Below are 21,564 nucleotides of genomic sequence, written 5' to 3' on the forward strand. Positions count from 1 at the left end.
TTTTTTAGAAATAAAAACAATACCATGAAAAAGAGACCTCCCCATCCAAGATAGTTGATGATTGTATCTCCTCCATCACATCTACGATAAGGTGATAGAGGAGGCCAATAGTAGCACCCTCCATGTCTGTCATGCTAAGCACCTTGTAGATGGGAGTGACAACAATGACAATGCCCCTCACATCCATCCAAAATTCCTCCTTTAAACAAAGCCTTTGAACGGCCTTTGCTTCCACTCAGCTTGATGACTCCCCTTCAAGCCTGTCCTTGAACTCATCTCACACGACCATTTTTTGTAGCTTATCGCGAACGTCATAGAGACACTCGAGGAGAAGTCACATGAGACGAGGATGTACCTGCATCCACCACTCGTAGAAAGTATATGCCAAGTGGGCAAGAATCAAGGATGTTGATGATCCCTCTTTTTTTACGGTCATTCTATCCATCAAATAGGATAGAGCATCCATACTTTGCCTAACCGACACGCACGAGCTCAAGGCACTTGTCAATCCTCTCTCTCCTCATCAAGTTTCTTGGTATACATATCACTGTATGTGACGTCGTACCGTCCCTTGCATAGACCAACGGTAGCAATGGCTTTTAACATCGCTTCCATCGATCCACTTTGAGAATATGAAAATAGAGATTGCACTCAATTATGGTGCGTATAATCTCTATTTTTGCTTGCCTTTGCCTCTCCTTGAGAAAGAAGAAAGGACCGGAAACTTGCCACGTTGCTTGGACAAGAGTGACTTATCTCTTAGGCATGGATACACCACTCGAATGGCTTTTTCTAGATGGGATAGAAGAGACCCCTCCAACAGAAAAAACCGAGACAATTGGAGAGGGATCGTCTTCCGCATCCCAGATCTCATGATCCAAAGAGATCACCTCCTCGCTTGCCCTTGAAAGACCTTTGTGTCGCTTCAATGGCAAGTATTTCCGACGACAATCTTAATAGACATCGTCGAAAATACCGAGGCATGGTGTGGCCTCCCCTCCTAATTTGTAAAGGTGGATGAGAAGGCGAGTAACATATGAGATTTGGAGCTTTGGGCAATACTTGCATTGCCACTTGCAAGTATTGGATTCCTCCTTCACTCATTCGAAGTAGGCACAATGCAAGTGAAAGGCCTTATTGAGAGGGGGTGCCATTGATGATGTATAGAGAGAGCCTAGAGGGTCACGGGTGAGATGATTGAAGAAAGGAGTGGATAGGGTAGAGAGCTTGAGGGAGTAGAGAGAGGCTAAAGCTTGATAGAGAAGGTTGGAAGGGTTGAGAGGTTAAGGGAGAAGAGAGCTTGAGAGAGTAGGAAGGAGGGAGAGCTTGAAAGGAGTAAAAGGGGTAGAGAATTTGAAAGGTTGAATGGGGAGGCGGGGAGTGAGATTTTTATATAAAGGAAGAGTGCTTTAGGGTTTAGGGATAGGGGGGACATAGAGAGAGAGAAAGAGAGAGAGAGAGAGAGAGAGAGAGAGAGAGAGATCAAATTCTAAAATTTGAATGGTGGCCCATCATCCATAGGAGAGGATGGTTGCATTGTGCCATTGTGTGTATATGAGAGAGAGAGATGGATGAAATTTGAATCATGAGAGAGAGAGAGAGAACGAGAGAGAGTTTTTAAACTTGTTAGTTTAAAACTTGAATCTTTAATATTTTCTCTTAAGTCTTTGTGTGAAAGAAAGAAAAGAAAGAAAAGAAAGAAAAGAAGAATATAAAAGATTCAAGAAAGAAAAGAAAATAAAGTGGTAAGAAAGGAAAGAAGAAAAGAAAGCGTTGAAAGAAACAGGTTACAGGGGGAAACGGTCAAAAAAGTGACCATTTGTTGGCCGCAGGCGTACGGGTAACGATCGACCGTCAGACACAGCGCAATCGGCGTGGTCAAGCGACTCAAGTGGGGAACAAACCGAACATGTCCAGACATGATAGACAAGACTGGATGGATCGGACAAGTTGACCCATCTGTTGCACGTGGACAACCCTGCTCACATACATGGAGAGATTGGGTCTCCATTGTATGCAATGCATCTACCATCTAACACCGCTAAATTAAGCTACCAAAACTCATGTCCATAGCACGCATGCCATAGCTCCACGTGTTGCTTTCCAAGCAAAAGAGTACTAACTACCAAGGCATCATGAAATTGCCTCTCATATGTATCCAACAAAAAGAGACCCTTATACAGGGTATCGAACAGCCTAAGTGCATAATCCATCTCTCTATCTCTGACAATGCATTTGTCATCTTCAAAGATGACCTAAAAGCCATGCTTATTAAAAGCAAATATAGATAACAAATTCTTTGTAATGTCGAGCACAAATAAAACATCTAGAAGCATGAAATCGAAACCATCTGCAACAATAATCATGATTCAACCAATGCCACTTACATCATAACTGTTATTGTTCAAACATGTAACACACTTCCTAGCAAGGGCTGAATGCAAAGAGGTAAGGAGACACTTTCTATGACAACCCACTATCAAAATACGATGTGTGTTGCAGTTCAGTATCATTAAATGTTGAATCGACCATAGAAAATCAAAACTACATGTAAGATGCATAGTCCTTCTCCACAAAGTTAGTTGAAGCATCATCAGCCTAGTGGTTTTTACATTCATAACATAATGACTAGGCTTCTTGCAATAATGACATTTTCCATTTTTCTTAGACTTTTCTGTGTCTTGGACAACCTTATTTGATGGTTGTCTAGCATTAACCTTTTGCTGATTTTTCACATTTTGCTCACTTTCCCTTTGCCATTACAATTTGAGAGCATAGCCACATCACCTCAATGCAATGCAATATTCTTCCAAGTCTGTTCTTCTTGCAATAAGAGGCTTTCCAACTTCACAAATATAAGGGGCTGCTCCCCCCCTCCCAAAAGACAACATCAAAGAGATGTGGAAACCAAGATATGACTCAAAAAGAGAGTTCAACATGATGTTTACCAATTCTACATCCTAAATGACCTCATCAACATTAAGCAACTGCTCATACAAATCTTATGTGTGTGTAAGGTGATGTGTCATACTATCACCCTCATCCATGATCACATTAGCCAGCTCTTTGCAGAGATAAGATATCCTGGCCTCATTACTTGTTGCAAACATGCACTCAAGAAGTACATCCCAAGCAGTTTTTGAGGTCCTACAAGACCAAATGAGTGGAATAATAGCACTTTTCAATGACAAGGCAATCAAGGATAGTATCTGTGCATCCTTTGACTCTCACCTCTATTGATCCTCAATAAGAGGAAGAGGAGGGACGGCATCAACAACACCAGCAACCGATCCTCTAGCATTACGCTAAGGTGTCTGAGGTGCAAAACCTCTTGGTTGCTACAGATCACCAGTGACATGGTCCCACAAATCCTTCACCACAAGAAGGTTACACACCATGAAACTCCACAATGGGTAGTTGGTGCCATCAAGCATGTCCTCCTGAGTGAGGACACCGAGGATGCTGCTCTGATCATTATGCCCTTGACATGCCATGCTACCAATGATGCACAAAGATCAGCAGCCAACTACTTCAATGCTAAAGTATAGAATATACTCTATTGATCACCAAAAATCCCCACATGGGATGAGAATGCAAGTACCAACCTATCACAAATCTTGCCAAATGTGCCCAATATTGCGTTAATTAGCACTCAGCCTGCAGATTACAGTAATGAACTGTTGTACCACACTTGCCTTGAAATGTGTGCCCAAAAGACACAGTTTGCAGCAATTTAATGTTCGAAAACCCTCAAATTCAGAAAATTAGAGTTTCTGTGTTTTTTTCTCAAATCGGTAGAAAATGATGGGCAGGGCTGAGAAAATTGTGAGCAATCCTGAGAAAATGGCGGGTAGGGCATGAGTATTTCATTCAAGACTAGCTACCAAAAGAGAACAACCAAACTCCAACAATTAACCTTTTAAAAAACCCTTCACTTCAAGTAGAGAGTTTTCTAAGGAATACTTTTTATGCAAACATGCCATCCATATCAAGTATAACATATCAAAAATGAGCAAATAACAGCTTATCCTAATTTTTTGGAGTCCTTTCATGACTAATCCAAAAAAGGTAAACTATCTTGTACAAGTTTTCCTTTGAAAGCCATGAATTATTGGATTGTCAAGGAAAAGATATATAAATGGATTGTCAAGGAAAAGCGAGAGAATCCAAGAAAATGAGTAAACCACCAAAGGAATAATCAATCATTCACAAGGAATAGCATCCAGCCATTGACCATCACAAAATTCAAGTATCACCCTGAAAGAACTCATCGCCAAGGCGGTCCAAGTTGATACGTGGCTGAGATGGCTCTATATTTACATCATATTTCAAGAAATCTACCATGTTTAATTGTGCAATACTCTGATAACATAGCTTTTTCTTCCAAAATTGGGGCAGAAATTCCATCTGAAGTTTATCCATTCTCTTGTTAACAGTATTGACTTTAAATAGTTTTACTAAACAATCGATATCCCAAAGCATTCAAAGACTCCTTGCAAGCTAGTAGCAAAACATATTTATATAGAGATTACCTGAAAATTTAGGCCACCAGTAATGTGCATCCAGAATCGGGACTTAACACAAAAGTTTACTGTGCTGCTCACCTGTGTCAGGACAAAGGGAGAAACCAATGTTTGAACACAACTCAGAAACTGTCACATTCCCAGGGGCCAGAGTTTGAATATGACCATGGTTTTCAGGTAATGCAGCTGTCTAGCCAAGACTTCTTGCAACTCAAACTAGAATTTCAACACATCTTCTGAAGGCAAGTACTTGTTTACGATGCAACTGATGGTTTGTGTAACAAATCTACACAAAGCACTAAACTATAAGAAGCTTGCAATGTTTTCTTTCACTAAATTTAAAGATTATGAAGGAGACATGGGCCAGCCTAGCACATCAAGGTCACCAGTTATGAGGCGGAGAATACAATATGTGCATTAGAAACCAAAACCAGCCAAATCATAGGAAGCGTGACTAAGTGGCCAGATAATTGTGTTCTTCTGATGTTACAGAACATAGAAATAAGGTTAATAGTTCAAAAGTGAGTCTGCTCACAAAATAGGAAAGGAAAGCTTACTTGTGAAGCTGCCCAACCTTTTGGCAACCTTGGAAACCCACTGCTTGAATCAACCACTGGAAATGAAGCACCTTCCACCACATGGGCAACCTGAAATAAGAAGGCCAAAGTCCACCCAAAGACCAGCTGCAGCAGATACAAAGCAAACACATGACTTAGAGTGCATCATTTAAAAATAGGAGACTTGAGTATTCACAGGTTATACAAAGTGAAGGCATTGAGCCTTGCCATGAATCTAACAATTACCTGAGAAACAACATATAAGCAGATAATTTCCCAAGCAGTGTGAGTACTAAAGAGACCGGGAAGAATGAACATGTAAACGAAATAAATCAGCTTAGCACCCCAGAAGATTATACATTCCAAAGGTGTCATCTTTGCAACCGTCACCCTAAAAACCAATCAGTACGACAATAAGAAGCTGAAACAAAGAACAGAATCACATCAATCAATCAATCTCTTTTCTTTCGTAATGAGTAATTGAATTAATTATGAAAAAGGACATGATTACAAGATTACCATATGCAGGATGGCTCTAGGCCACCGTGCATAAACCACATATAACAGATTTAACAGATACTCTCAGAGACATCACAATCAAAAGCAGAAAGAAACTAGATGGGCTAGAGGGGGCTGAAGAAACTGCAGTATGCCAAGGATGCAAATCCTGTCTAGAGAGAATATCTGTGAATTGAATCATGTCAAGCTCCCAATGAAGAAGTCCTTTCAAGCGGACTATAAAACTCTCCTGATGAAGCATCAAAAATTAATGCATTCCTCATAGTACATATGTGCCAACAACCCCAGAAGTGTAAGAAATGCCAACAATCCCAAAAGCATAAGAAATGAAAGAGCACTTTCATATTGGCCTGCACATGACCCACGAACTTGGGATATCCAAAGACCCAGTCTTTTGGAAGCATCGATAGCCCAACCACCCAAAACCAAATGGCCAATAGTAGTGACCAGACCTTGTGCATCATCAGGCAAGAAAGGAACTGATGGCCGGAGAAGCTGAGACACACAGGACGAGGAGAAGCACCAACACGAGGCGATGTACCAAGCTATCGCTAGGATGGTTGACCATCAGGGCTCGGCCCACTAGGGAAAGGCGAGCAGCACTCTAGTAGGTTAGCTTCCTCCGAATAGAGTCGAGGACTAGAAGAAACTGCTGGGCGGGAGTGATATCGAGTCCCACCTGGAACCCTAGGTAACGAACGGTCTGCCCTCTGCACACCCATCTAAATCCCAAGTGGACTCCCCACTCCATACTAGAGTCCGAGTCTGTAAGGAAACCAACCGACTACCGCTAGTTTATTTTCGCTCCTGCTGCAATAAAAAACACCTCGAGAGCAAGTCTCACTCTCTCCAGCATCAACTCATCGTCCTCTATGTAAAGTGCTATATTTGCCTCTGAGTCTAACAGCTATGCCTCCTCTCTCACCGAAAGTCGGAGGCCGCGTAACCCGCTCACACGTGATCTGAGGAAGTGAAGCATCGCCTCTACAAAGAGTAGGAACAAATACGCGGTTAGTGGGCAATCATGCCGTACCAATATCTCCAACCGAAACTCCTCCCCTCACCTGCCACCTATGAGAACCCTGTTGATGGCTGATCTGTAAAGTGCGGAGATCCTACGGATCCATGCCTAGGGGAAGCCCAACCTCACCATGGTGCCCTCCAAAAAGTCCCAATCCACCTCGTCATAGGCTTTCTCGAAATCCAAGAGTAGTACAGTCAATCCTTAACCACTATATTGGGCCCACTCTGTCGCCTCAAAGAAGGTGAAGACATTGTCTAGGATGCTTCTATCCTAGACAAAGCTTGTCTGTGTGTCATGAATGATGTCTCGAAGCACGGGGCAAAGTCTTCTACCAATCATCTTTGCCAGTGCCTTATAGGCCACTAACAACAAGGTGATCGGTCTCCACTGGAATAGCTCCAACAGGTCTCCCCCTTTGCGGAGGAGATTGATAAGACCTACCGAAAGACTCCCTAGCATCCGTCCTAAAGTGAAAATCTTCTACAAGGCCAGCAGTAAGGGGTACTTCACCACCTCCCAGTAGGTGGTGAAGCAAGCCTTAGAGAGGCCATCCTCTCCTGGGCATTTCTGCCCATCCTGTGTATGGAAAGCCTCCTCTAATACCTTCTCTGTGAAGGGGACTAGGAAGGAGTGTCCCATCTCCTCTGTGACAAGGGACGAGATGTGATCCCAAACCTGCTGTCTACATCGTTGTCCTCTAGCTAAGGCTATCTCCTGCTAGAAAAGGCATCTGTATAGTCGGTGGCAATCTCCATCACCTTGTCTGGGCTAGAATAAGTCCTCCCATACTGATCCAGAAGGTTGTGTATTTGCTCTCCTGAGGTGCGGGGCTAGTACACCTGGAAAAACTCCTTCCACATCGTGTTCCCCTTCCGAGCCCAGAAGGCTGCTGAGGTGCGGAATGAGAACCCCGAGCGCCTATCCTCTAGGTTGGCGATGGCTACTCATGCACGTACCTCCTGTGCGTGTAGGATGGGATCCTGGTGCTTCCTGTAGTAATTTCTATGTGACCACTAGGTCCCGCCGGAGTGCTCTCTCCTCCTAGCTCTATTGCCTGGCCTGTAGGGCTGCCTCCTGGTAGATACTGCTCGACTCGGCAAGGACCTCTGCAAACTCCTTTGTGTTTTGGTCCCTCTTGCTCCACTCCCTAGACCAAACCTGCTCAATCTGTCTCTTCACCTCCTCCCTCCTATAGATTAAGTCAGATCCGACAGGATCGTGTGTTTAGGACAAATACTAGGGGATCAAGTGCTAGGAGAACCGGGCAGTGAATCGACAAAGTGGTGCCAGCCAACTGCCCTACCTGGCCTCCGTGAGAGCATCCCCACTCTCCCACATAAAACCTATCCAACCGCTCCACCAGCAAGACTCCACCTAGCCACCTGTATCCCCAAGAGAAGTCCAGCAACCTCTCCCTCCTGTGGAAAGTTGGGTCTCTCCAAGCATCACGTGCTCCTACTGCCAGTAGGAAGACCTCCCATGCCTCCTGCTCCTCCCCAACCATGCCCTAGTAGTTTTTACCTCTGCCCTGTTGGTCTTCTATTGAAGTCTCCTCCAACAATCCAAGAGTCCACCTTTGGGAGTCCTGCTGCGATCTGCACCCAGAACCTACTACATGCCCTAACCTCAATACGGACATAGACATTGCGGACACCAAGGCATGAGTCCCCACTATCCAATCTGATCCATAGAACCCTCCTTGCCACGATCGTCCCATGATCTCGTACATAGGCGGTGCTGCTCGGGCCAATAGAGATGCATACACCTCACTCCTGCCATGGGCACCGATGGAGTACTCCTAGTAAGTGTGTGAACTTTATAGGGAAACCTGTGACCAACCGAACAAGCATATGTTCGGTGTGGAGGCTGCTGACGAAGAAGAGAGCTATGAGGCATGCGGATCCGCTTTGCTATCGGCCTCGACAGTGAACTCCATTCCCCATATTAGCCCTCAGGCGGACCATGGGGGTGATGGATGCGGCTGGTGGTACCACCAGGACATCTATCAACCAGGCTGAGAGGCGAGACTTTGTGCACTGGTAGAAATGGACCACCTATGCCAAGGGCCACTCGATCACATCCATTGGGATTCACTGCAGAGGGGCTGGAAAGATAATGCCCAGATGTGGAACCTCAGCTCCAGCCCACCAGTTGATATCCATCATGCAACCTGGCCACTGCTGGGGAAAGTGTCAGTCCTCCTCCCATCCACTGGGAGATGTGGTCTGCCACCTGACTCTTCACCTCCTTCTTTATCTGAGTCATCGTCCAATCTCCTGTGTGAGAGGTCTGAAGAAAGAAAGCATAGTTTGGTCCATCCGGTGGCGCTAGTAGATGAACTAGTGGCTTTTGGGGAGGGGGGGGGGGCGCCTAGATTGTCTGTGAGTGGAGGATGTCGGCGTATGGGGCTTCTCACCCACTGTGGGGAGGCCCCCCTGTACTGGATGGGGGTTAAGGGAGGTGGTCGGCGGGATGATGGTGGAAAGGGGGAGGACCGAGGGATGGAGGGGTGGTCAAATGCACAAGCACAAAGTGGGTGGTGGTTGGGGGGAGATGTGGACCCTTAGGTGAGTTGTCTTGTGATGCCTCCGTGGAGGAAAGATGTGTGGGCATGTGGTCCCGCCGGGTGAGGCGGAGCCGCGCCGTGCTCTACCGGGGGGCAACACTCCCCCTTCTGCACCCTACTGCCGTGGCTGTATCTAAGGGGCTGTTTGCGGCCCCCCCCAGCCATCTCCCTCTCTGTCGTCTCTGGACCAATGTAAAGCCATCCATATCCACCTATGGGCATGTCGATGAGGCCACCTTGGCTCCGAAACATGTGCACTCTGTTGCCAAATGCCCAAAGTCATGGCAACACAGGCACTTCCCTGGCTGCCCAATCACAATGACCTGTTGCCTCAAAGAGTGTCCGTGTCTGCTTGCCTTGATCTCTAGAAACTGTGGTATATTCTTTGTCTCTTTTCACTGCCACCCGTACCTTTGGGACTCCTTCGGCTGTCACTGCATCCGCAAAAGAGGCGAGAAGGATAGCGTCAAAGAGCCGTCCAAAGTCTTCCACTAACTGGCGATACTCTATCGCCAGTCCGGGAAAGAGTAGGATGACTAGGTGTCTAAGGAACCTGTTGTGGAGCGCGAATGCCTCCACTGTGAAGCCACTGTACCAAGGGACCATGTAGATGACCCCCTTCGTGGAAGCATAGGGTGAACTGGCCAGTAGCTCACGGGCTGCATCTGCCAATGTGAGTCGTGCCATAAAGATCCCTTGACCCATTAGAACCGCCTCCACAATCTGCGTTGTGCTGATACGTAACGTGGAGTGAAGCCAATCCCGAAGCTGGTGGGACCTAGATGGAGAATGTCCTACCACCTGACCAAACATCTTTGTTTCTTTTAGCTCCAGCTTTGTGGCACGGACGGCTAAGAGCTGTTCCTCAGAGAGGACAACACGCAAGGTGTTTGACTGGGGGGCACTCGCAAAATGCACTGGAGTTTTGACGAGAGGTTTCCATTGCGCGTTCTGCTGAGAACCTACCAATCACACTGCTGTGTTGCTGGCGTGGGGGGTGTTGCTACAAAAGAAGGGAGTAACAGGGAGGGGTGATTTCTTTTTTCTAGTGGTGGATAAAGTACTAGACGCCACTGGTGGCCTGATCCCGCAGGTGGGAGCTTGACGGACTGAGCCACAAGGCAAGGGATGCAGAGGAAGCTTTTTTTTTTTTTTTTTTGGGGGGGGGGGGGGGGGGGGGGGGAAGCCTGTCAAGAGAATGGTGGCGCAAAATGTAGGGAGAGGCATCAAGGTGGGAGGCACAGTGGTAGGTAGAAAGAAGGGGGGTCACGATGGCTACCGGGAGGAGGGAGAATCGTGATGGCGACCAGGCGAGAGGAGGGAGACGCAGTGGCGGCCAGGGAAGGGGAAGGGAGGCGCGTCAGTAGGGAGCCTTGGATCAAGCTGATGATGGAGTATGCAAGCTGATGGAGATAAAGGATGTTGATCTGCTACCAAGTTGTGGTTGTTTGATATCCTAGCCACCTACATTACTATATGGAGCGAAGGTATGGGGCTGCAGCTTGTACCACGTGTCTCGATCCACTCACTGATCAGACCGGAGCAGAGACAGATTATTATGATGCCTAAGATAGCATGGAAAGGCCACTAATCATGATGATAGCACATATGATTAGGAGTAAGCCCTTCACCCCACACCCCATTGTCAAAGCAGAGTTGGGGCAGCACTTATAGTCACGGAGGCACTCTTCATGGCAAAGACCTTTTGGCACAAACTATGGGATCTCCTAAGATCCTACGTCATAGATACTCCAAATTGGCACTAACTTTATCTAGAAAACTAGCGACACAGGGCAAGAGGAGCAATTGGTTTTCACAGATGACTATCTGTATGAGCCTACATGCTTTGGATATTGACCAGCTTCCACCTTTTGACTATAGTCTTGACTTCCCTTCACTTTCTCTCAACCGATCAAAGCTAAACCAGGTGATCATAGCTGATATTTAAGGATTGAGACAATGACAACATGGATCCACCCACCACTCCCTCTAGGATCAAGAATGGAGTTCTACCCGAGTCACTTCTTGTGTCTCTTTGATGATGAATCCACTATTCACCCATATCTCCCATAGCATACGGGCTACTATCGAACAGATTTGTACCTTCTCTCATAAGTTACACATGGAGACAAGTAGATGGTCAGATACTCCAATAGAGGATAGGACTTGCCAACTTTGTGATTGAGGGTCTGAGACAAAGGAGCATTACATGTGCATATGTACAATGTACTATGATAGATGAGGATGGTACCACTGCCTCTTCTGTGAAAGTTTTGGACCTCTTTGTCGTGTCATGGAGTATGAGGACCAAAGATGCGTAGATATTTTCCTCCTAGAGCTCCAAAGGCACAGCACAACACTACTATAAGACACTCCTAGCCTTGCAGAGACAAAGCCACCCCACCATACACCTCCCATTCCATGTTGTAGAATCACATTGGATGGAACCATTTCACTTCGTCAAGCACAACAACCTCGTCTACCAAGACCACGTCTAAGGAGACTGCACCATAGTCGCATCAGAGCCATTGCCACAAGATACTAAAGGCCCACCACCATGCATATCAATGGAGCAATTAGGGACCACATCATAGCTGAGACCATGTGCAAACCTTGAGATCAACTACAACCTATAGTCTCCACTACATTTTTCTATACATACTTCTGTCAAATTCAGGTTTTAAGCCACTTATTTAATTACCCCACTAAGCCAAGTTCAAATCTCCCTTTTTTAACACCTATGCTAAATGACTATGTGGAATGTAAGAGTTGAACCCAAGACCTTCTAGTCACCACAAGTTCAACTTAACCGATTGAGCTACATCCTTTTGGTCTCTCCCTCTCTCTTTTCTTTCCATAAAGATACTCTCTCTCTCTCTCTCTCTCTCTCTCTCTCTCTCTCTCTCTCTCTCTCTCATGAGATTGTACCATTTGGAGCTCATTGTTACTAGACAGAGCTCTATGTTTTGCACATAGCCATAGTTAGTTTCCTTTCTTATTTTGCTTTGTGCTACATATTTTGCCTAGACAATTGTAACATCATACACATGATTGTAACTCATGATCTCATAGGAGGTCATCTCTCTCTCTCTCTCTCTCTCTCTCTCTCTCTCTCTCTCTCTCTCTCTCTCTCTCTCTCTCTCATAAAGAAGGTTGAATTAATGTATAGAAGTATTTACATAAAGATATACTCTCTCTCTCTCTCTCTCTCTCTCTCTCTCTCTCTCTCTCTCTCTCTCACACACACACAAAGAAGGTTAAATTAATGTATAGAAGTATTTACATCAAGCCTTCTGGCCAGCCAAGCACAATCAAAGACCAATAGCAAACACTCATGAAGCCAACAGGCTACGAAAACACCATGCTACAAGAACAAAAGAAGGGGATCATTAAGTGGGCATAACAAGGGTGGAGCAAACAATATCCATGCTTGAGCAATTGCCATCCATTCACGGGCAGCTTACACAAGATCTGCATTTGAGTTGAGGATCACATTTAGAGGCTACCTGCTGCGTTTTGGGATCCATACAGAGTACGAAACACTCTCCGGCTCATTTTGCTGCTCCAATCCTTCAAAGAGACAAGAGTTTGAGGTTTTGTATTCACTCTACATAGTGTGCCTTTACTACATTGAGCATTAAATCCATTCATTATTCATTCATCCTCTATGTTTCTTGTCTTTGAGTTACTCTTCACCTCTAAGTTCAACTATCACATTGTGCTTTCTTATACCTTTGTGTTTATATTTTGTGTTCGAGTATTTCTTTATATCTAGCACTATCATCGTGAGGTAGGGATGGGATGCCCTCTCCCCTAACACTCTTTGGACTCTACACGTATAAGATACAAAACCATATCACACGAGGAGGGGACGAGGGGACATAATGGGTACATCACTCTCTATTATGCTTAATGCTGACAATATTGTCTTAGTCTTTGAGTCACCAGAGGGTTTACAGTGGCATCTCCATGTCCTACATGACTTTTGTATATAATGTGAATTGACTATTAAATCTTGGGAAAACCAAGAACATGATCTTCCACACATCAACCCCAGTACATAGAAGATCGAATCAATCTTTATACTCTACGAGAGCCAAATAATTGGAGGTAGTGGACTCGTATGTCTACTTGGGGATCACATTCACTACATCCACCGTGAGATTCACCATGGCACAAGCAACCATAGATCAACTTACACGAGGATATGCAACATTAGCCATGCTGGAGAGAGTGCCATCAGGTGCACTTTCACAAGCCCCACACACAAAGGTGGCTATGTGACACAAGATATGGAATTGCCATGGACTACCCCCTCTCCCCCCTCCCTTCCAGTATGACCTTGATTCCCCCCCTCCATACACCTATCTTGGTCATGTGACATATCTCTACCAGCTATGCATATAACATACATGGATCTCACCCCAGTGGCCCCCTACCCCAAAGATATCACACTAGAGTAACCACTTTATGAGGACTATCTCAAATGGTTTCATTAAGAAACTTGGATATCCAGACATATATATGTCACATGAGATGCAAGTATACATTGGCCAACTCAAGGTCTTCTCTCATCAACTCAAGATCAAGATGGAGGGAGCAACCTACGTCTTTAGAGCCAAGAGGATCTATAGACACTACCATAAGACGGAGAGTGATGAGCACTACATTTGAGAGTACAAGACCTACAGTACAATCCGAGCTAGATACCCCACATTATTCAAAGGAGACACCCCCTTCAAACTAGGCATGGAGTCTTTGTTGGGATGGCAAGCTCAACACGTGCAGATATTGATAATGGACCACCTGGTTAGATGGATCCACACGTCTACACTTAGCACGTCGGTGGTCATTATGATCCTTACATGGCCATTGAATTATCACTTATTGTATTTGGTTTGTTGCACCTAACTACAACTGGCATAGTTATAGCATCAATCAATTAATATATTAACTTATGCACTATTTAACTTAGTAGACCACTTTTCTTTATGTTGTATATTATCTATACTTTGTGTACATTGTATTGTGTATGAAAAAAGAAGGAGAAACTAACACGAAAACATTTTAGCCTCAATCTATCTTCTTACATTCTTGAGTAAGCTTCCTCTTGTATATATAGTGTGTGTTTGGCACAACAACTTAAGCAAGTCCACCCACCACGTGATTCGTGACATGGTATCAGAGACGCACCACTAAGGGAGACCAGTTTTAAAAGTTAAAGTGAAGGAAAAGTAAGGATTCAAGCAAGTACGCAATGGGTAAGAAGCTCTCCCATTCTCCACTCTTTCCCTGAAAAGTATCTATAGAGACACCAAAAGCAAGGCAAGGCAAAAATCTCAAATTGCTGTGAGATTTGGTGTTAAGCAAAGCATTGTATATTCTACAGACAAGCTCTTAAGGACTTACGCACTGTTTTTTTGGTCGTTTGAGGCCGTTTCGGTCCCCATTTTCAACCCACAAGGTTGCAAACAGCATTTTCGAGGTATACTACAATTTCGCTTGTGTCAACCAAAAGTGGGTGCACAAGCTACAGATTTTGCATTTGTAACTTTTAAGGTGTTTGCCAAGAAGCAAACACAAGTTTTATCTACAAACAACTTACAAATTACAAGTGTTGTTGAGCAATCAACAAAAGAGATTGCTTGGTGTGTTACTATGCACTTATTGATAAAGGATTGCAACAAACTTGCTTGTTGTTTACTATCAATTTTGTAACAATGGCAAAGAATAGTAAAAACCCCATCATTGAGAAGCTGAACAAGAGCAACTAAACATCATGGAAGTTTTGAGTGACAAACTTCCTTATTAAAAAATGCCTCCATGAGTTTGTTTCAAGTGAAGAAAATAAGCCAAAGCTAAGTAATCTTGCAACTGTAGAATAATAAAGGCGTAAAAAGAATAAATTGCAAAAAATAAAAAGATGTATTGGCTATCTGCAATCATTGATAATACTAAGTTGAGATATATCAAAAATGTAAAAACTTCACATGTATCTTTGACAATTTTTGAAAACATGTTTTCAATAAAAGTAAACACACAAAATATTCAACTCTAAATACTTTGAAGAAAGAAAAGATGTCTATAAATGAGTATGTTTTAAAAGTGAAAAGCATTGCAAATGCCTTAGCAGCTATTGATGCATGATGATAATTTAGTTTCATCTACTTTGGGTGGTCTTAATAATAAAAAGATCTGAAAATCGTTTGTTACTTTTACATATATACAAAAACCGCTCCCAAATTTTGATGAGTTTATCTCTCTCATAATCACTGAAGAGATCAACATACAAGGTGGATCACCTGAAAAAAATGATGAACAAGTCCAAGCATTTTACTCGAGTTTAGAAAGAGAACGTGACACATCCTCTTTAAGCGGCCGTGGCATGGGCCACGTTGGTGATAACCAACAAAAACAAGTTAAATCAACAGTTTGATAAAATACAAGTTTCAAGAGGCTATGGCAATTTTAGAGGCACGGGGAACTCTCAAGAAAGAGATGAATGGTAGAACAAAGGTTCTAACAATTCCGGTATTGTTTATCATTATTGTGGCAAAACAAACCATATTGCAGCCCAATGTTATGCTAAGAAAAATGATATTTGTAGTAGTTAATTGCAACAAGAAAATTATGCATCATCTTCACAACAAAATAAAGACAAAAATGAGCATTTGTTTGTATATGATAAATGCTATTATAAAAAAAAAAGACACACGAAAATGTAATATATATTGATTCAAATACATCTAATCGTATAACTAGTCATATTGAATGGTTTAGAGAGATACAAGATTTACAAAATCCAAGTTATGTATAGACGGATGATGATTCGTGCTACCCAATTTCACACATTAAAAAAGTTTCCTTATCCTTGTAAAATAATTGAACAAAAAGTTTATCATATGTGTTACATATAATATCCATCATAAACAATTTAGTGTATGTTGACCAAATGATAAAGCAAAAACGACAAATTCAATTTAATGCAAAAGCTTGTTTTATGAAAGATTTTAATAATAAATATAGGTTGGTCCCAAAAGAAAGTAGAGTTAGACACATATTCACTTCAGATACTCGAATTTTTGCTATGTATGCTAAAGACAAAGAAATGGTTGCAAACATTGAAATAAGACACAAATATATTGGACATGTAAATGTGTAAATACTAAAATTAATGCAATCCAACGGATTGGTTACAAGGTTACCTCCACTTAGAGTTGCAAATTTCATAAAGTGTGTGAAGCATGTCAGTTTGTTAAGGAAGCAACACGACATTTTTTGCATAATAGAGATATAAGCAAGAATATACTTAATCTTGTCTATACAAATGTTTAAGAGCCTACACAAAACATATCTCTTGGAAACAATAAATATTTTATGACGTTTATTGATGATTGTTTAAGAAAGCTGTAGATGTATTTCATCAAGGAAAAAAGTGATACTTAATGTAGTCCATATAAATGTTTGGGAGCCTACACAAAACATCTCTTGGGAATAATAAATATTTTATGGCGTTTATTGATGATTGTTCAAGAAAGCTGTAGATGTATTTCATCAAGGAAAAAAGTGTGTACTTAAGTTCTTCAAAACTTCCAAGGTTGTTATTGAAACAAAAACTAGCTTAAAAGTTAAGTGCTTAAGGTCTCATGAAGGGGGAGAGTACCTCTCCAGTGACTTCAGCGGCTTCTTGAGGTCGCATGGGATAAAGAGATAACTATACTTGCAGGTTAACCCCGTAGCAAAATGAACTTATAGAAAGGAAAAATAAGCATATTGCAAAAGTTACACAAGCATTGATGACTGAAAAGAATTTGCTAAAACATTTTTTGTCAGAAGTTGTTTGGTTGTATTGCATATATTCATGTACCAAATAAGTGGAAAAAAAGCTTGATTCAAAGGGTAAAAAATATATTTTCATTGGCTACTCTTTTGGAGCAAAAAGAATATCATTATTATAATCCTATCCCAAGTAAGTTCAAAGTAAGCACCGAGGTTATTTTTAATAAGATAAGCAATAGGTATACATCTAGTGGTAATGCATTGGATGATAATGATGATCATAACTGTTACATACAAAAAAGAAGTAAAATTCACAGAGCCTTAGTAGACCAAAAACATTATCTGGTACTATATCTATAGTTAGCCCTTGCTCTGGGAAACTAAGACACAATCCCACATCTTCAAGTGTATCTACTAGTGTTGTAGATAAAGATAAATGGAAAAAGAAAAGTGTTAGATGGTAATGATGCATCTGCTAATCATTTGGATTTCGATGAAGATTCCAATGGTTCAAAGAGTTTGGATAATGAGCTCAATATTCCTTTAGTTAAAACACCAATTGTACAAAGGACATATAGTAATGTAAAGACTCCACTAAGTGATCCAATTGTACGTAGGTCTAGCAAGGTCAGATATCCTCTCAAAAGATTTGCTTTTGAAGGTTATGCAACTCACTATTATGGTAAAGGTGGTTGAGAATGTTAAGCCCACTTGTTTTGAGAATGTTATTGGTCATACTCATTGGGATACAACAATGGATGAGGAGATGGTTACATTAAAGACCAATAAGACTTGGGATCTAGTATCATTGCGTAAGGGCATGAAAGCTATTAGCTATAAATAGGTCTACAAAATTAAGCAAAATACATATGGTTCTGTTAGCATGTACAAGACTAGGCTGGTTGCAAAAGGCTGTGCTCAAGCATATAGCATAGATTATAAATAGAGATTCAATCCAATTGCTAGGATGGCAACAATTAAATGTGTGATCGCTTCGACAACCACCAAAGATTGGAGTTTGCAACAAATGGATATAGAGATTACCTTCTTGCATGGTGAACTGCAAGAAGAGATGTACATGGAGTAGCCAACAGGTTATGAGGATTTGGAGCATCCCACATATATGTGCAAGTTAAAGAAGACGCTCCAAGGGCTAAAGCAAGCATCTAGAGCATGGTCTTAACAAGATTCGAGAATATCTTGTCAACATTGGCTTTTATGATTCTGACGCACCTATACACAAAGGAATAATAGCCCAAAGAGCTAAGGAGATTAAGGTATCAATCTAGATGCTATCTCCATACACTCTCATCAAGGATATATGACATACTATACTCAATCTTGACCAAATGGAGCTAGTCATCAATGTGACATTATTCAGTCGCATAACTAGCCATATATTGCTCCATATATCCAACCCACCTTCTCGTTGTATACGTATATGGGCCAGTTCCTACTTGAGATTCAAAGACTCCGCACATCACTACTCTGGGCAAGCACCCTACAAAGAATGAACTAACAATCTCAACTCACTAATTTTTTGAGAAAATGACCACACATCTATACCTACACAAAGAGCAATGATAGCCCACAAGGCTAAGGAGATAAGTAGCACACTAATCGAGGGTGCAAGTGTATCAAACACATAGGCTACACTAGAGAGAGATGAGAGAGATTCGCTAGTGACAAATGCAATACTTGCCAGAGCCAAGGGATCAATCTAGATGCTATCCCCACACACTCCTATCAAGGATGTATAAAATACTATACCCAATCCTAATGATGGAGCTAGTCATCAATGTAGCATTATTCAATCACATAGCTAGCCATGTATTGCTCCATACATCCATCCTGCCTTCCTATTGTATCCCTATATAGGCATTGTGTTGTACACCACTTTATATTTCTTTGCTTTCCACTACATATCACCAATCATCATTTAGCAAGACACCCTTTGATGACTAGTGAAGATTATCATTGTGTATGGTTTTGTCTCATAGGCTGTTTGAAGGATGATACACATCAGTATTGCATCATGCATGCACTCATGCTAAGGGAGCTAGCAAGCCCTATAGTGGTTGAGGCTCTCTTCCAAGCAGTCACATGCATCCATGGACTTCATAAAGGTAACTAGAACTGGCACTATGCTCCTCACAGCAGCTCTACGCATGAGAAGACACAAGACATGCATGGCTGAGACACCATGGCCCGTGCATTGCCATTATTCCAACATAGCATGTATGCACCTACCAACCTCTATATTAGACAGGTCATCTTCTCTAGCTTTCCAAGGATGGCTTCATCAGACCAGGATACATGGAAGTACTATGTCATTTGAGATGTGTGCCATAGGCCAAATGCACACCTCCTAGCACCAGTTTTGTGTTAAGATAGGGAGTAAAGCTCGTTGTCTTTGTCAGCACATTGATCAGGCCTTGTTTACTGACTCCATTTGGCCATTGGCTTGTGGGTAGGATGGAAATGACCTCCTATGGATAGCTAGAAATATGGACAATAGATTTGTGATCACTTCCTTCAAAAAGTGCTTTCCTTGGTCACTTACTTGATCACTTCACCAGTCAGGCCTGATGTTGGTCTCCATAAGGGAAAAAGTGTTGTCATCTTTGAACTGAAGAACATGCACAGAAACTCAGGGCCTACCTAACAAGACAGTTGATGTCTTGTGCTCTGCACCCCATCTTGATATTCTGCCCGCACATGGAATCTGTATATGTCTAGTCAGTCTTGGTCAGCATGCACACATGCAGGCCTGTGCACTCTCCCAGTTGTGCCATTGAAGCAAAACCCTGTTTGCATGCATGTTTACTGCCTGTGCATGCCCTGCAGACCTATTTTGCTGCTGATTCTTAATGGAAATTTAAACTACACAAACAGCTACAGCAGGGGCAGTAAAACCGCAGAGCACCAGCCTATGAAAAAAGTTGACTGGAGAAACACAATGTGTGTGAAACCTTGCCTCACAGAGGCACCCAAAATCGTATCCACCCTGTCTTACTGGTGTGTCTTGATCCTCATCTGCATCCCAAAAAGACTTGTGGGCATTTCAGTTCTACACCCACCAATGTTTAACACTCTTGATCCTCACACTTTCCAAAAACCAAGGATAAATTTCTGTTTTCGACCAAAACCATCCAGAATCAACCAATAACAGGAGGCTAAACAGCCTGAATATATTAAACAGCAATGCAGAAAACTAATGCTCTTTACCCTTGAATTGTTTAAAAATCAAGGGCAGTTTTCAGTTTGAGCTTCAGCCAGATAGCTCAAGTGTGTGGAAAAGAGTCAACTTTGGTATGTTTAAAGAAAGACCACCAGAACTGGAGAAATCTTACTTATATAGAACTACTACAAGAATGACTCAAACATGCAAATTGGACACTGTAGCTATTCAGTAGAGCAGATGATTAGTCCCCTGATTTGTGAGCCTATTAAAGGTGTTGGTTGTAGACCTTTCGTGCCCACAACAGTAGATAACAACCGGGATAAGAGACAAACTAACAGTACGAATGAACAGGCAAGCTTTAAGCCAAGCTTAGCTGACATAATATATAGTTTTAACCAAAACCTGCCATTTTTGGTACATTCACAAAGAAATCACTTGAGATGCGGTCATTAAGTACCATCACTGTAGGCTCAAACAAGCAGCAAAAGCACTCAAGCACACAAGTCTAGCAGTTAACTTCTTGAATCAAGTTAATATTGGAAACTAAAAGCCCTATTGTCCATACGATCCAAAAACAGTCATTCTAACACGACATAATAAGCTTCCAAACAGACTTCTGGGGCCAAGTTAATTAGAGATAACATATTTCACATAAAAGATATGATAGTTCTCATTGAAACATGTGACAGGTTGAAAGTTAAAGGGACTGCACCCTCCAATCGATCCAACTGCATAGGTGACAAAATCATCATAGAAGACACTCTTGACTGCAAGAAGTCCATAGATGCATGCCAAGTAGATATGCTGCCATGAAACAAAAAGATTATAAGATGGGATTCTTCAGGAGAAGCCTTGGGAGAAGCTTGGCCTAAAATCGACCTAACATGAAACAAAAAGATTATAAGATGGGACTCTTCAGGAGAAGTTTGACCTAACCTCAACCTGTTACCTCTAGCATTTCCTTTTCTGCCTAATCTGATAAGTCTTTGAAGTCTCATGTAAAAGTTTGCACATACAAAAAAAAAAATTCAGATATGCACTTTGAACTGACATAAGGTCCATGGACTCTCCTTTTGAGCTATTCTTCAAGTTCATACATCACTTTCAGAAGATGACTAACCTGATTTAAAAACAGAATGAAGTACAGTCCTAAGTTCTTGCCTGGTATTGGTGATAGATTCGTCTAGGCTGTTCTGGTGTTAATCTCCAGATATTAGGATTCAGTGTTCCTAAATATAAACCACAGGCCTGGAAACTTCAGCTACCCAACCAACTAAACTTCTAGTGGATGATAATAAAAAGATAAGGCTAGGGCACAGAAATGCTCACTTATGTCTGGATCATACCCATTTACATTTGTAAACGTATGATGCCCTACCACATGCTGTTGCCTCCACATAAAACTGTGCAAA

At 42.3% G+C, this 21,564-nt stretch overlaps 1 protein-coding gene across 1 annotated transcript in view; it reads right to left on the reverse strand.

Moving 5' to 3' along the window:
* LOC148032263 (acyl-lipid (8-3)-desaturase-like) overlaps positions 1-21,564 on the reverse strand; it is a 58,850-nt gene that overhangs the window by 13,178 nt on the left and 24,108 nt on the right. Inside the window, exons 6-11 of the mRNA XM_087682912.1 lie at positions 21,482-21,555; positions 21,314-21,381; positions 20,865-20,956; positions 5,327-5,471; positions 5,081-5,206; positions 4,533-4,604 (exon numbers count right to left, since the gene is read on the reverse strand). Coding sequence (XP_087539038.1) covers positions 4,533-4,604; positions 5,081-5,206; positions 5,327-5,471; positions 20,865-20,956; positions 21,314-21,381; positions 21,482-21,555 — 577 coding nt within the window. The remainder of the gene's footprint in view (positions 1-4,532; positions 4,605-5,080; positions 5,207-5,326; positions 5,472-20,864; positions 20,957-21,313; positions 21,382-21,481; positions 21,556-21,564) is intronic.

This window comes from Lygodium microphyllum, chromosome 8, assembly GCF_053477565.2.
Source record: "Lygodium microphyllum isolate KBCC chromosome 8, Lygodium_microphyllum_v1.1.10, whole genome shotgun sequence".
NCBI lineage: Eukaryota > Viridiplantae > Streptophyta > Polypodiopsida > Schizaeales > Lygodiaceae > Lygodium > Lygodium microphyllum.